The following is a 16,256-nucleotide window of genomic DNA, read 5'->3' on the forward strand; positions in this document are numbered from 1 at the left end:
TGCCTTTTCATTTGTCTTTTTATTTTACATTTAAAAAGTGGTTATTGCTCTAAGTGGATCAGAGGTAAGGACCTCTCCCCTAAGGAGCCTTGGCCTTGCAGCCCCATTCAGCAGGGATGGAAGTCACAAGACAATGAGTGGAGCCTCATGCCCTCCCATGAGGAAGCCCTTAGTATTGCTGACATCTGCCCTTTATCCTGTCTCTCCTCCCCAGTGCTGCCACACTTGGGCAAAGCAGAGTGGTGGCAGACCCAGCCTTGAGAGCTCTTGTAGACCGGAAGGAAGGGGCGGTCATTGGGTGATGGCTTCTGGCGCTCTGGCTTGGGGACCGATGCTCTTACTCATTTCAACAAATATTTACTGAGTACCAGGCTTGTGCTAGGTGTGGTTCACCCACACCCATCCTTGGCCGCCAATGGAAGATGCAGAGGTCCACCTCTTCCCATGCAGGTATCTGGCAGCCATAACTCGTCAGTCCTAGCGAAGAGTCTACCTTCCCTCATCAAGCACCATTTTTTTAAGCCAGAAAGGGGCAGTGGAGAGAGAGACCTGTCACCTCACACCACTCAGGCTCTAAGGAAGGACATGAGGACCCTGGGTAACTTTCACGGAACCCTGGATGAGATGGCAAGATATGAAGACCCCAGAGGCCAGTGATGATAGCCAGGGCTGCTCTTCCTGTCTGTGGTGAATGGCTCAGGCCTGCCTTCCAGCAGCTTCCACTCCAGAAGGGGTGTTTTAGTAACCCCCAGAATGCCAGATGTGATGTGACTTTTCAGTTGTCCAAGCTAGCATTTCTCAAATTCCAAAAGATACTTCCTAAATAAATTAGACCAGTACCTTCCAGGTCTTCCTAAGACCCCAAACTGATGATCTTACAGTCATAAGGGTCAAAGAAGATAGAGGATGCAGGCAACCAGCTCAGTCTTCGGGGGAATCTCTCTGCCCTCTAGAGTGCGGCCTTCTGATTTTTGTTTTCCAAAAGAGACAAACCAGGTAACATCTTACACACTTGCAAAGGTGAGTATCACACCACAAACATGTCCTTGATGGCTGGATCCAGAAAAGGCTTGATGGCAGCCATGATCCTGCATGGCAGGCAGCCCCACAGCTTCTCTGATGTTCCTTGGTCTGAAAGACACAGCTTGCGTCAGTCCTCGTGCTTGTCATCTCCCAGGGCTTTGTGCATTTTCTCAAAGAGGAAGCCAGTCCAGGAGAGGCGAGGAGGCAGAAGGCTGTGTCTCATGCAGCTTTGCCTTTTCCAGAATGGGGCCAGGCCTTTTAGTTTTGTGGCTTATTTTTATTTTTATTTTTTTTTGCAGAATTTGGGTTTGTAGTTCAGCCTCCTTCATCTGACTAGGGCAAGGAGAAAAGAAAACTGCAGCTAGCTGTGCCTCCTCCCCGCTGCTGCAGTCGTCCCGCTCCCTGTGCCCGTGGGCCCGGGGACCAGCTGAGAAGAAAAATGGAATCCTTCTCTCTGCAGACAGGCAGTCACGCTTCAATGATGTTCACTGAGGGCTTGTTTGGAAACTGGGAGGAAAAAAATGAGAGAAGCGGCCAGGACTAATTGAATAGACTTCTTGCAAGGCTGGAAACAGAGGACAGAAGAAGGAAGGGAGGAGCAGCAGGGCTGCAGCCTAAATAAGCCAGGCTCTTGTCCCTTGTGGAAGGAAAAGAGAAGCCCTGCCTGGATGTCTTGTCTTTCTGCCTTTTCAAACCCAGCCTTCAGCCTCACTCAACTGAATGGCCAAGACTGGGTCCTGGGCCCATGGCCCCTGGCACCCAGTTTACCCCCAGCAGTCATCCCTCTGAGTGCAGCCTCAGCCACTGACATTGTTGAGGTGCTTCTGGAGATGGGGGTTAATAAAAGGCTTCAGGAAAGTGCTCCAGAGAGAGGACAGTAAGCCAGAGGGTACAAGGAGATGGAGGGAAGAGAAGATGTAGAGAGGGCCAGATGTTTGTTGGATAATCATCGTCAGAACCATGAGATCATGAGATCCTCTCACATTCTCTACTGTCTGTCTTCTTAGCTGCTCAGGGTAAGCACTGAAAAGGTTTTCATATCTGTTTTACAGAAGAGGAAATGAAGGTACAGCAGTAAAGCACCTGCCCAAGGTCACAAGGCACAGCAGGAGCAGGAATGAGCCAGACACCCCATTCCTGTTGTCCCGCGCCAACCAAGAATTCTGCCCTCCCCATTCATTTTTTTTTTTTTTTTCCAAATCACCACTGGCCCGTGGCACCCTGCAAAAGGAGAGGATCCAAAATCTACTTGCAGTGTCCCTGTGTCACACAGGCAGCAGCCAAGTCTGGCTCTGCCCAGCTGTCACCATGCCAGGCCCTTAGCTGACCCCCTCTTCAGTCCAGGGATTACCAGAGCACAAGGCACAGGGTGGCCTATCCAGGCCCAGGTCTTGCCCTCACCTTGCTGCGGAGAAGCCCCCCGCCCTGGTGCTCTGGTGTGCTGGTTTCTGATGCACTCTTGGTTTTTTCCTTGTTGTTATTGGGTTCATTGTCCTTGATGATGTCATACTGGCGGCAGAAGAGGGCGATGACACCTGAGGGGGACAAGTGAGCAGTCAGAGGCCAGGGCCTGGGTTCCTGCCTCACCTGCTTCTTTCCCACTAGTGCTTGCCAATGGTCTCTCCTGATTGTGCCTCACCTGCACTACTGTAGCACCCTCCCTCTGCCCTCTGGCTCCTGTTTTCACCTGTGCCCTCATGAGCCACCCCTTTCACTGCTGCTAGGCTGATCTTCCTACAATATGAGTCTGATCATATCTCCTCTCCTCCTTTCCTTTAAACCTCTGACAACGGCCAGGCGCGGTGGCTCACGCCTGTAATCCCAGCACTTTGGTTTTGTTTTTTATTTTGAGATGGAGTTTCACTCTTGTTGCCCAGGCTGGAGTGCAATGGCGCCATCTTGGCTCACTGCAACCTCCGCCTTCCAGATTCAAGTGATTCTCCTGCTTCAGCCTCCAAAGTAACTGGGATTACAGGCATGAACCACCACGCCTGGCTAATTTTGTATTTTTAGTAGAGATAGGGTTTCTCCATGTTGGTCAGGCTGGTCTCGAACTCCCGACCTCAGGTGATCCGCTCACCTTGGCCTCCCAAAGTGCTGAGATTACAGGCATGAGCCACAGTGCCCGGCAATCCCAGCACTTTGGGAAGCCAAGGTGGGCAGATCACGAGGTCAGGAAATAGAGACCAGCCTGGCCAACACGGTGAAACCCCGTCTACTAAACACACAAAAAATTAGTTGGGCATGGTGGCAGGTGCCTGTAATCCCAGCTACTCAGGAGGCTGAGGCAGGAGAATAGCTTGAACCTGGGAGGTGGAGGTTGCAGTGGGCCGAGATCACAGCACTGCACTCCAGCCTGGGCAACAGAGTGAGACTCTGTCTCAGAGAAAAACAAAAAAACAAACAAAATCTCTAACAGCTCTGGTTTTCCTTGAGGGGAAAATAGAAACAATAATAGCATTTGTTGAACTTGTGCCAGGCCCTGTGCTGTGCCCTGACATATTCTATCTCACTTAATCCTCATAACTCTGTGAGGATACCTATTATTATCATTCCCAGGGTACAAGCGAGGACACTGATATAGAGAGAGTTTCACTAACTTAACTCAAGGTCACACAGTGGCAGAACTAGGACATAAACTCCAGGGCCTGCAGTCTGTTAAATGCTTAGTTTTATCAAACTAATAATACATGAACAGAATGTTTTTTGAAAGTCAGACAGTATTAAGGCAGCCAACTCCAGTCCTTCTAGGTGTTTTCCCAATTTTACCTCTATATTTAGAATGTTATTTCTTGATCTATTTTAGAAATCTGTTGACTTCCAACCAGGGCAGATAAAGCATCACAACTTCCTCTACTTCCCTCCCTATTATCCTAACAGAATTACATCACAATTTTGGGTTAATTCACTATGTTTATATTGTTATGATTATATCAATACTGTCTGTGCCAAATCTAATAACGCACCATAAGCAAACCTCCTCTTTTGTACAACCCTTTGTTTTTGCCTCATTTTTCCAAGTGCCTGTTATTCTGTGTGCCTAAGGAACATTTTTTTCCAAATGCTTCTACAATACAGCCTGCCTTTTCAACCACCATGCTAATAAAGCTTTAGCATAATATTCAAATCCCTCAAAAGACTCCAGTCTACAACCTCGCCATCCTTTACTCCCCCACGTTCCACCTTCTCTCTTGGATTGCAGCTGCCCTGAACCAAACTGAACTTACTTTATTTCTTGAACATACCATGCCCTGAACACTATTCTTCTTTTGGCTGCCTGGTGAACTCCTATTTATCCTTCAAAGCTCAATTCCCATGTTATCTCCTCTGTGTTTTTCCTGATTTCTAACCCACAGTTATTCCCTCTGCTCTCCTACATGATACTATCATAGCATTCATCACATTGGATTATAGTTAAGTTCAGCCCAAGAAAATGAAAAAGAAAAATTTAGAAGAGTAAACGAGAAGAAAAGAAGTAAGTTCGGGCCTGGCTTCGCCCAGACAGTTCTTTGCAGGCACAGGGGTATTCTTAGTCATGATTGTAGCACTACTGTTTGGGCTGGAGTGATTGTTCAGTAAATGCTGGTTGAATTGAGTACAAAGATGAATGAAACTTGGCCTTTACCAGCCTGGGCAACATAGCAAGGCAAGATCCCATCTCTACAAAAAATAAAAATTTAGCCAGGCATGGTGGCACATGTCTGTAGTCCCAGCTACTCAGGAGGCTAAGGCATGACGATCACTTGAGCCCAAGAGGTCAAGTCTGCAGTGAGCTGTGATTGCACCACTGCACTCCAACCTAGGTCTCAAGAAACAAAACAAAACAAACAAAAAGCTTGGTCTTCATTCTCAGGGAGCTCACAGACCACAGGTAAAGGAAAGAGACAAAAGCCCAACTAACTTACATATGAAAGGCTAAAGAGAGGAGTGAACAGTATGCCGTGGGGGTGTAGAAGCAGAAGGGCCATTCTAATGGACAGATTGAGGGAGTTTTTACCGTGGCTGTCTTGCAGCCATGGTGCCTGGATCTAGAAGGGTGAGTAGGTTAGGAGAATGTCCCAAGGCCTGGCAGTGACTTCCCCTGAGCTTCCCAGGCCTGGACCCCTTGGAGGCACAGCACCCCAGAAGAGGAAAAAAGGGCTGTAGCCATTACCAGAGGTAAAGGGCCTGTGGAAGTGTCCAGCCCCAAGAAGCTGAACTTCTTCTGAGGGAGGGCAAAGGCAAGTTACTCATTTAATCCTATAAGGCAGCTAACAATATGCTGGTTTTTTGGTGAAGAGTGAGGTAGAGGAGGGGTCAGATCTGGTTCCCAGAACTGTCGTTGGCAGGACTTGGAGACTTTTCACCTTAGAGATGTCCAAACCCCTTACCCTTTGTATTCATGAGAGAAGGGGCTGGTCAGAGTTCTCCATTTCTCAGAGGCTGAGGGAAGAAAAAGGGCCCTGGGACCAGACTCACCTGCCCACATGAACAGGACCACGACAATGATCAGCACCTCGCCTGTCCGCAGCTGTTGGTTCCTCCCCATCTCTTTCATGGTTACCTCATCTGTCGGGAGAGACACTAGGTCCAGTGCTCCTTTCCTCCCTCAGCCACTCCTCTAGGGCCAAGCGCAAGACAACAGTGCTGATTTCTACAGGTGCCCACACATCTAATGTACATTCTAGAATGCACTGATGGCTAATTGGGGTGGCAGTGATAGGACCGAGTCTAAAGGGAGTTTATATGCCCAGCATCTTGTTGGGGACTAGTGTGAACCCTCTCTCTCTCAGGTACTGCTTTACTTGCTAGCAGGGGGTAAGGGGAAGGAGACAGAGCTTTCCTCAAGCCACCCACTGGTCTGGTCCTGACCACCCCTCACCCCACCCCATCCCTCTTAACAGTGACCCGGGCCTGCCTTTGTTCTTGGAGGCCATCTTCTCAGCCTCACGCGGGGTCTTGAAGAGCACAGGCTCACTGGCTGGGCTTTGGCCCTGAATGGAGATGGCCTGCACATGCACTATGTACTCCGTATCCTCCTCCAGGTCCCAGAGGGCACACGAGCGGGTGGTGGTGTTCACCTCCTGGATGAAGCGCAGCATCCGCACATCCTTCTTCTGCAGACAAGCGCCGGTCACTGCTGTCAACACTCGGTGACCAGCCCCGCTCCTGCCCACCTCCCAGTGGTGACAAAGCCTTTACATATACAATCTTCATTCCATCACCTCCGCTATCAATATCTCCATTTTACAGGGAAGGAAACAGGTTCAGAGAGGTTAGGGAAGTTGCCCAAGGCCACGTATCTAGTAAGCACTGGAGCTAGGTCCTAAATGCAGATGTCTCTGAGATCAAAACCATGCCCTTAATTTCTGTGTTCCACTTGAAAGTTCTCGAACCCTCCCTCACTGACTGATTCTCTTCTAGAGAATTTTCAGACATATGTCTGAATGGGGCCCCAATTTTCAGACATATGTCCAAATTGTTCATCTTCCTTGCCCCAAGTTCCTATTTCCTTTCTGTTTCTCCATCACCACCACTGCCACACTCCTACCCCCATCTGCCACTACTATCCCGATGTGTCCTTCCCCCCGAGGACAGTGGAGCATTACCTGCTGGGAGATGGCAAATCCGATGACAACTTCATCCTCCAGAACATCCCAGCTCACCACTGCAGAGTTGGCCTTGAGGTGCCTGACGGTGACGTTCACTGGGGCTGAGGGACTGTCTGGGGGACGGGGAGGCACCTAAGCCTGAACATCCCCTGTCGTGAGGCCCAGACCCACTGTCTCATAAGTAAGAAAGGGAAACCTGGGGAAGGCCTTGCAGGAGGGGAAGGAAGAAACTAAGGCCTCGATTGGGTCCAGTAACATGGCTCTCAGCTCTTCAGTGGGTTGAAGAACCAAGCCCAAGAGGCCCCAGGCTCCTCATGACTGGGATGGAAGCCCCTGCTGGCCACAGGCCAGCCCCACCAGGGGTCCAAGGCTCAAAGTGATGGGCCTGGGCCGGGGCCCTATCTAAGGGATGGGCGATTAGAGTTGAGAGAGTCATGGAGGGGACATAGGTGGACAGAAACTGAAGGTTAGCTGATGAAAAGCAGACCAAAGGACTCCCAGTCCAGTGCTCTTTTAACAATACTGCCCTGTCCAAGGAGTGACCTTGAACGAAGGAGAAAGACCCAGAGATCAAGAAGTGTCAGGCTGGGGTGAGCCCTGGGCTGGGAATGAGGAGAACAGAAGTATCCCCAGAATTGTGGTGGCCCAGGCAGAATGAAGCCTGGGGAAGTCTGTGTGAGCCTCTTCTCCACTCCCTTCCAGCCCCAAGAGGCAGGTGAGAGGTGGCAGGAGAAGATGGGGTCACTCAGAGCAGTGACCCTCCATGGCGAGTGGAGAGGAGAGAACAGGTAGGGGAAGAGGATCAATGAGGAATCACTCCAAGAGACAGGAGGTAAGTGGGGGTGAGAGTGATGGGAATAGTGGGGGTCAGTGAGGAAAACCATCCAGGAGAGGGGCAGTGCAGTCACACAAGCCTCTATCTTCCAAGGGGCAGGTGCAGCATGGGGCAGAGCTGGGCCTGAGCAGTACCCCTCGCCCCACAGAGAGTGAACTTGAGGCCCAGGGAGCTGGGCCTGGCACCTGAGGGAGACAGAGCCAGACATGGAGAGGGAGGTGGAGAGACAGGACACAGACAGGTGGCGGCAGACACAGAACCAAAGGACAGAGAAGTGGGGCATCTGAGAAAGACAGATGCGAGAGAGCGCGCCCCGAACCACGGAGGGAGAGATGAGCCGGGCAGCGGCAGCCAGGAGGCACAAAGAGTGGTAGGAGAGGCTGGGCAAGGACGTGCCGGCCCCATGGGGCAGGTCAGACACTGCACCAGCTCGGGTGCTGGGGCCCACCCCACGCTCTGCACTGCGCCCTCAGGTGCCAGCCCCCATCCCCTTCACACGTGCTCCTGCACAGCGGGACCCCATCTGCCCCTGCAGAGTTGGCCAGCAGGGCTTTGAGAGATCTTGGGGACACGGAGAGAGGCCCAAGGTGGGAGAACTGGTGTCCTCAGCTGCTCCCTGGGCCAAAGAAGGGAGCTAGGGAAGCTGAGGCAAAGACGTGGGGCTAGGGGAATGGGATTAGGGGACTGGGGACCACAAGACCCTAAGAAGCCCAGGGCTGAGGTGACAGGGGAGGTTAGGAAACTGAAGGACAGGTCTGGGGGTCAAGGAGGTAGGGAAGATGCTGGGGGTTGGGTTAGGGGAGCAGTGTTTCGGCCGAGACAGGAGATCCCTAGGGGGCAGGGAAAGGACCAGGGGACTCCCAGGTAGAGGAGTCTGCCCCGGCGCCGGCCCGCCGGCCCCCCGCCCCGGGCCCCCTTACCCGCCTGCACCAGCGCGAAGCAGACGCAGCCCAGCCACAGGCGGAGCGCGGCGCGGGCGCGGGGCGGCCAGGCGCTCGGCGGCCCGGGGTGCATGGTGGCTCCTCCGGCCGGCAGGCCCGGGGCGGCGCAGGGGGACATGGCTCCGGCGCCCGGCGGCCGCTCGCGCTCGCGCTCCGGCCCGCGGCCCGGCCGCCCCGGCCGCCCCGCGCCGCCCCGCGCCGCCTGCATGTCGGCTCCGCGGACAGCAACTCCCGCGCGGCGGCGGTGGCGGCGGCCGCGTCCACGTCGGGCGCCCGGGGGGCGGGGCGCCCCCGCTGCGGGGAGAGGCGCGGGGGCGGGGTGAGGACCGGAGGGCGCCCCCACTCCCGCCCCCGCTGCCTATTCGGTCCGCTACCGGGGAGATACGGGCTTCGTGGACCCGCGGCTCCCACCCGCTCACCGAGCGGGAGCCCAGCTGGGTTCTCCGCGCTCCCGCCGCGGTCACTCTCTCGCCTGCACACAGCCCTGACTCGGCTGCCGCTTTCTGCCCTTTCCCAGGGTAGAGGGAGGGCAAGTGCCACGGAGATGCCCGTTTGAGCCCCCACCCCGAAGCGCGCCTCCCATCCCTGGGCCTAGGGATCCCTTCACTCCACTCTAGACCCGAGGCCTATGCAGCTGGGGTAGACGGGAGCAGAGGGGAGAGATCACAGTAAGGCTGGGTTGAGCAAAGAGTGCTAAGTGGACACTAGGGCTTCGTGTTCCAGTGGGGTTGGGAAGAGGCTGCTCTGACTCACTGGACTCAACTCTGTGACGCCAGGCCAGTCCTTTTCCTTCATTTTTCATCCCCATAGTGAGGGCAGTAATGAGCGTCTACCAGGGGCCAGATACTATGCTGAGCTTTCTTTGCATTATGTGGCTTAATTCTCAGGGCAACTCTGTAAAGTCATACTCTGTGCACACTTTGCACAAGAGGATCCTGCAGCTTGGACAGGGACTTGTCCAGGGACCCACAGCAGAGCCAGGATTTGAGCACAGGCTGATCTGACTCCGAAAGCTGTGCTTAACTGAACTGTCTCCCCACCCAGAGTGACTTCACCCATCCGGAGATTCCTGAGATTCTAGAATTGGCCGGGGTCAGCTCCTCCCCAGCCAGAAAAGAGTCTGCAGCAATCTCTCTAAGAGCATCTCTGAGAGGGGGAGTGGCTGCAGCCCCCCTCCCTCATCCCAGCCAGAGAAACAAAGTGGAGGAGAGGCATGGACCAGGGCTCAGGGCCTTTTGTCTCAACAAGAACCCCTGAGCCCCCTCCCACGACTATCCGAAATTCCACCATTAGCGGGACTTCCCTTTGGGTCTTAAAGGTTTTCAAGAAGCCCTGGAAGGGCTAATTTTCTTTGGAAAGGGGACATCTTGCAAAGTTCTGCCATAGAAACCTCTCCATCCACCTGGTTTTACATTAAGGAAGTGGGGTCTTGCGATGGGAAGAGCTTGGTGAAAATTCACACAGTGGGTCAAGAGCAGCGATAGACAACCCTCCTCTCCTAATGCCCACCCAGGACTCCTTCGCTGGCCCTGTGTTCCTCCTTGGTCACCTTGGAAGGGGTGAGATGGAAGCGAGCTTAGGGGCTCTTGTTGAGCAGCAGAATTTTCCTGCCCATCCCCTCAGTGCCCCCAGGCCTGCCCCACTGGGCAGGGTGACACTGCCCAGCCCCATCATTTCCCCTGCCACATACCTTGTCCTGGGAGAGCCTCAGCTGGGACCTCGACCCGTTTGGGAGAGGAGCCCCGGAGCCAGAGCACCTCTCTCTCTTTGCTCTTTGCTCTCTCCTTATTATCTTCTCTTTCTCTCTCCCCGCAGCAGCTGCCTGCCCCACCCCACCCGGCCCCGCCCCACCAGCTGCAGCTTAGCCCCTAGGGACCCCCCACCCCCCATCCATCAGACAGGAAGAGAACCAGGAGGCCCGCAGGAGCAACTGGAGCCTCTTCAGGCCTCCATCGCAGGAACTAGCAGGAAGGAGAGGGTTCAGTTAGAGGACACAGAATCTACTCCCGTCCCTGCAGGGCAGAAAAGGAGGGAGGGTCCTGGTGGGATCTTGGCCTCCAGTCCAGCGCTGGGGAAAGGGGAGCCTTGGCGCCATCTGCTGGCCACTTTGGGTAAAACCTAGATAGATGTAGGGCGCTGGGAGGGAGGAGATGGCAGTGCCTGAGGGCTGGAGAGAGAAGGCGGCAGAAGGAAGGGGCTTGGAGGACTGGGAGGATTTGGAGAGCTGTGGGTGTGGGGGTACAGCCTTCCCAGGCCTCATGATGCATGGGGTGCTTGGGCCTTAATTCTGGGGAAAGTCCTGGTGCCTGGCACCTGGCAGCCAGTGGGAGCTGGCTGGGAGGATTTAGTGGAGCCCTGGGTGAGCTTGAGAGGGAGCTCTCAGAAGCAGCCACTGCAGGCCGGGGCGCTGGCTCACGCCTGTAATCCCAGCACTGTGGGAGGCCGAGGCGGGTGGATCGCCTGAGGTCAGGAGTTCGAGACCAGCCTGGCCAACATGGTGAAACCCCGTCTCTACTAAAAACACAAAATTAGCCGGGCATGGTGGTGCACACCTGTAATCCCAGCTACTCGGGAGGCTGAGGCATGAGAAGCATTTGAACCCGGGATGCGGAGGTTGCAGTGAGCTGAGATTGTGCCACTGCATTCCAGCCTGGGCAACAGAGAAAGACTCTGTCTCAAAAAACCCAGCCACTTTATGCATCCCATCCCTTAGCACAAGGCTTACAATGCAGTAGGGGCTTATTAAATGATTGTTGACTGTATGGAAAAAAATCATTCTTCCATCGTATGTTTATTGAGCACCTATTATGGACCAGGCCCTGTATAATATTCTGGAAACACAGCAGTGAAAGAATGAATGAAACCATAAATGAGGATCTAGGTAGGGACTAAGGGTTGGCCTCTGTCCTTCCAAGTTGCACTCACTGGGCTTCATGTGGAGGACTCCACAGACATCCCCTTGAGGGCTGGCTGGTCACTTACACATTGACACCTAATGGAGTCACCAGCATTGGGACCCTCCTGCATGTCCAGTCTCAGCACCTAACTCAGGCTGCAGGTACCCAAGCCAGTCCAGGTACCCATTTAGAATAGGAAGGTTCCTATTCATAGCCTAGGATGGTCATGGCCCCAGTCAAGGGTGGTCGCTAGACACCCCCTCACCTGCCCTGCAAATCACAGGAAGAATCAGGTCAGGAGTTGCTTTGGGGATATAATAATTGAGCACCTACTTTATCCATGTTATTATTTTATTTTATTTAGATGGAGTCTCGCTCTGTCGCCCAGGCTGGAGTGCAGTGGCACAATCTCGGCTCACTGCAAGCTCCGCCTCCCGGGCTCACGCCATTCTCCTACCTCAGCCTCCCAAGTAGCTGGGACTACAGGTGCCGCCACCACGCCTGATTAAATTTTTGTATTTTTAGTAGAGACAGGGTTTCACAGTGTTAGCCAGGATGGTCTTGATCTCCTGACCTTGTGATCCGCCCGCCTCGGCCTCCCAAAGTGCTGGGATTACAGGCGTGAGCCACTGCGCCTGGCCTATTTTATTTTATTTTATTTTAAGATGGAGTTTTGCTCTTCTGCCCAGGCTGGAGTGCAGTGGCGTGATCTTGGCTCGCTGCAATCTCCACTTCCCAGGTTCAAGCGATTGTCCTGCCTCAGCCTCCCGAGTAGCTGGGAGTACAGGTAGCCACCACCACGCCTGGCTAATTTTTGTATTTTTAGTAGAGACAGGGTTTCATCATGTTGGCCAGGCTGGTCTCGAACTCCTGATCTCAGGTGATCCACCCGCCTCGGCCTCCTAAAGTGCTGGGATTACAGGTGTCAGCCACCGCGCCCGGCCTTAATCCATGTTATTTTGAGTCTTAGGCTGGTATGTGTCATTAGCTTCCATTCCACATCAGGAAGCTGAGGATCAGAGAGGTAAGGGGACTTGCCCTGTGTCACACAGCCAGTGAACTATAGAGACATGTCTCAAATTAAATTATGTGGCTGCAAGTTGAGAGCTTGATCCAGTCTGCCTACCACCTCCCCTTACCTCTAAGGACCTCTGAGGACAAGGATCCAGGGCTCAGGGCTCACCAGAGGACATCACATCAATCTCCTTCCCTGAAGGGCTCAAGGGGACTTATTGCTCACAGAGGCAGTCGCTAAGCCCAGGGCCAAGACAAGGGACCCCCCACTCACCCAACACTTTTCCCGAGCTGACACATTATGTCCATAAGGGAAGCCTCTTTGAATCCTCAGAGGAGTTGGAATTATACCCATTTTACAGATGAGGAAACTGAGGCTTGAAGAGAAGAAGGGGCTTGCCATGGGTCATACAGCTGGGAGACACTGATCTAGCCTCTCTAATCCTCAAAATTCCCATCATGGCAATGATGAAGTCAGGCCAGTTTAGTATTTCCTGAGTGCTGGTGGTGCTGAGGACATAGTGATGAACCAGACTGGTCCTAGTCCTTAAAGAGTCCTTATGGTTGGGGAAGAGGAGAGAGATGCTCTTAAAATACAAAGAGGGGACTGCCTTCTGGAATAGGAGGCACCTGGGGCCTACAGGGACAGAAAAGGTAATTAACTTGAGAGGAAAGCAGGAAGGGCTTCTGGGAAGAGGTGATGCTTGAGCTTAATAAGTACTGACAGTCAGGTGGAAATTAGCCAAGTGAGAGGAGAGAGACAGAGGGAAAGAGGAATCATTAGCTCTGAGGTCTGGAAGAGCAGAGTGTTTCTGTGGAGGGAAAGCAGGAGAGGCAGCATGTTTATGTGGGCATTTGCTATAGGCTCTGAGCTGTGACACTGGGAGCAGGAAAAGTAGAACTAGATTGGAAGGATTGTTCCAAGCTTGCAAGAGTAGCTGGGGCTAGGAAGGGCTTTATTTATTCAACAAACATTTATCAAGCACCTACTAAGTGCCAGCAGCATCACAGCTGTGACCAAGACAACAGGGTCCCTGCCCCATGTGAATCTCATATTCCAGGGGGAGAGATAAGCAATAAACAAGTGAGCTGCTGACCAAATAAAATATCTTCAGAGACCGAGAGTGGCTATGAAAACAAGGAAGTCATGTGGTGGAGAGTGTCTGGGTGGGGTGACATTACGTGGTATGGGTTGAGGGGGAGTCATCTGAACTGACACCTGAAGGCAAAGGAAGCAGCAGCACACAGCACAGGACAGGAGATCCGGCCCCAGAACAGCATGTGCCAAGGCCCTGGGGCAGGAGCAAGCTTGGCATGTTGGGGAAACAGAAAGAAGCCGGTGAGCCTGGAACTTTATAAGCAAGAAGGAGGCAGTGAGGGCAGGTGGGATTGGATAGCACATGGCCTCCAGGTGTGGAAGGGAGGTTAGGTTGATCCCATTCACAATGGGAAGCTTCGAGGGGAGATGAGATGGGATGTGATTTGCATTTTAAAAGGCTCACTTTGCCCACTCCAGTGTGCAGGCTGGATGGCAGAGAACAGGAGTGGGGGGCCAGATGCCCTGTGAGGAAGCAAGGAGGGTGATGCGGTCTCACAGCCAGAAAGGATGCGGTGTTGGCCCGGGTGGTGGCAGGGGACAGAGAAGTCGATGGAGGATTTTGGATGTTTTTCTTTTTTGTAGGAGGAGCTGATGGATCAGACATATAGGAGGAGATGAAAAGGAAGCAGGGCAGAGGTCAGCCCTCCAAAGTCCAGATTCTGAAGCCAGGAACCCCTGGCTGGGTGACATACGGCCAAGTAATTCCAGCTTTCTGAGCCTAAAATTCCTCCTCTGGTCAGGGGAGGAGAAGAGGCAGAGAGAAAGAAAGAGGGAGGACAAGGAGGAGGAGGAGGAAGGGGAGGGGAGGGAGGAGGAGGAGTGGTGGAATAGAGCCTTCTAATCAGGTAAAGGAGGCCTCCTCAAATCTCTTCAGTTCTTCAGAGTCTACACAGGAAGGCTGCCATCCAACAGCACTCAGAGAGGTTGAGAATCTCCCCCAGTATCACAAAGCCAGTCAGTGGCAGCTCCAGGCCCCAAACCCTGGACCCTGGCTTTGCCTTTGGAGACAGATTATCAGCTGCACACCAGTCACTCAGATTCCTCAAAAACAGTGGGGCAGAGGCCCTATTTTAGGGGCCCAGAGTGGAAGGCAGTGGAGGAGGTGGAGGCAGCTAGGGGAAGACAAGGGAGGGGTAGAAGGACAAAAGCCTGGGAGTGAAGACTGCCTTTACATTCACTCCTCAGCTCAGCCCCAGACTGCCGGAGTGACCTTGGCACCTGTTCTCACTGGCGAATGGCTGCCATCTGCAGTGAAGGTCTGACCCTGAGGCTCCAGGGTCAGTCCACCTCCCACAACTCAAGTCCACGGAGGGCCTCCCTCGTGGCTCTGCACAGCCTGGGCACAGCCAGCAGAGGGCGCCACCTCAGCCACAGTGAAGCCCGCGTTGCCCCAGTGCAGGAACAGTCCAAGGAGGAGGCCCCACCTGGCAGAGGCTGCCTTGCCTGCTGCTTAGCTCTCAGGAGGCCAACTCCCAGGTAAGCCGACCACAGACGCAGCAGCCAGGTAGAGCCTGCATCTTGCTGTCCCTGCTTGTAAACACGTCTCTGAATCGCTCTGAGCCTCAGTTTCCCTGTCTATAAATGGGTCTAACAATAGCACCTGCCTCACAGGGTTCTGTGAGGAGTCAATGAAGATCAACCACATAAGCGCTGAGTTCCTAGTAGCTGCCATTTTTATTAGCAGTAGTGGAAGTTGTAGCATATCTTTTTTTTTTTTTTTTTTTTGACGGAGTCTCGCTCTGTCCCCCAGGCTGGAATGCAGTGGCACGATCTCGGCTCACTGCAAGCTCTGCCTCCCAGGTTCACTCCATTCTCCTGCCTCAGCCTCCCGAATAGCTGGGACTACAGGCGCCCGCCATCACGCCCGGCTAATTTTTTGTATTTTTAGTAGAGACAGGGTTTCACCGTGTTAGACAGGATGGTCTTGATCTCCTGACCTCGTGATCCGCCCGCCTCGGCCTCCCAAAGTGCTGGGATTACAGGCGTGAGCCACCGCGCCCGGCCAGTTGTATCATAGCTTAAAGTGCCTGACACAAAGGGTGTCCAATCAGTGGTAGCTATGATGACCACAAAGATGACGACGAGGATGTTGCAGGGACTTGGTCATTGCTTGTCTCAAATTTCCTCAACAGGTGTATCCAGTGCCTACCAACCCGGGATGCCTCTAGTGAGGGGCATCGCTGCCTTCCTGGCAACACTGCCAGACCATCCTTTTGCTGAAAACTGCCTCCTGGAAGCCATCCCCCCATCTGGCCCACCCAACTCCCTGCTCAGGGTGACCCAGCTGGCCCAGCCTCTGGCCTCCGGCCCCTTTGTTAAAAGTCTGCATGAGAGGTCTCAGAGAAGGCTGGAGGCTGGATCCAGCTGCTGGACTTCTCCCTTTGCCAGAAGGGAAGGGAACCCCGGTGGCTTCCTAGGCAGGAGATTCTCAGTGAGTCTTGTTCTCGCTGCTCAAACTTCCTTTTCTGCACACTGAGAAGAAATAAGTGGAAGAAAAAATCCCTGTGTTGTCTAAACCTCCCCTCATACCTCTGACACAGGAATGGCTGGAGGCTGAAGAGGGAATATGATGGCCCAGAGTGACAAGCCCAGGAATCCTGGCATTCTAGTTGACTCTGGTCCCACCTACTGCCAGGCACGCCCATCTGTGTTTGCGGGCCCCAGGGTGAGTGCCTGTGGGTCTGGCATCAAGGGGTCTGGTGAGGAAGGCAAGAGTCCAAGGCTTGGAGCCAAACAGTTTGGGCTCACACACTGGCTCAGTCCCACACTACAGTGTGACCTCTGGCAAATCACTCTGCCTCTCTGAGCATGTTCACCCTCCCGGCATCCATCCCAGAGTTGTGTTGTGGAGAACAC

The 16,256-nt window shown here is 53.6% G+C and overlaps 1 protein-coding gene across 4 annotated transcripts; it reads right to left on the bottom strand.

The window, feature by feature from the left end:
- FNDC5 (fibronectin type III domain containing 5) lies at positions 1 to 10,185 on the bottom strand. Of its 4 annotated transcripts, none has more exons than XM_025366656.1 (6): positions 8,370 to 8,605; positions 6,612 to 6,727; positions 5,921 to 6,119; positions 5,482 to 5,571; positions 2,527 to 2,558; positions 1 to 1,506 (listed from the first exon to the last, which is right to left on the bottom strand). In XM_025366656.1, exons 1-6 carry the CDS (start codon positions 8,596 to 8,598, stop codon positions 1,492 to 1,494), a joined length of 681 nt encoding a protein of 226 aa, XP_025222441.1. In that variant the 5' UTR covers positions 8,599 to 8,605; the 3' UTR covers positions 1 to 1,491. The 4 variants fall into 4 exon arrangements, with proteins under 4 accessions (XP_025222441.1, XP_025222422.1, XP_025222432.1 ...); XM_025366637.1 differs by having other exon boundaries at positions 1 to 1,530; positions 2,425 to 2,558; XM_025366647.1 differs by having other exon boundaries at positions 1 to 2,064; positions 2,425 to 2,558.
- Between the last annotated feature and the right edge of the window lie 6,071 nt (positions 10,186 to 16,256).

This window comes from Theropithecus gelada, chromosome 1 (genome assembly GCF_003255815.1).
Source record: "Theropithecus gelada isolate Dixy chromosome 1, Tgel_1.0, whole genome shotgun sequence".
In the NCBI taxonomy this organism is placed as follows: domain Eukaryota; kingdom Metazoa; phylum Chordata; class Mammalia; order Primates; family Cercopithecidae; genus Theropithecus; species Theropithecus gelada.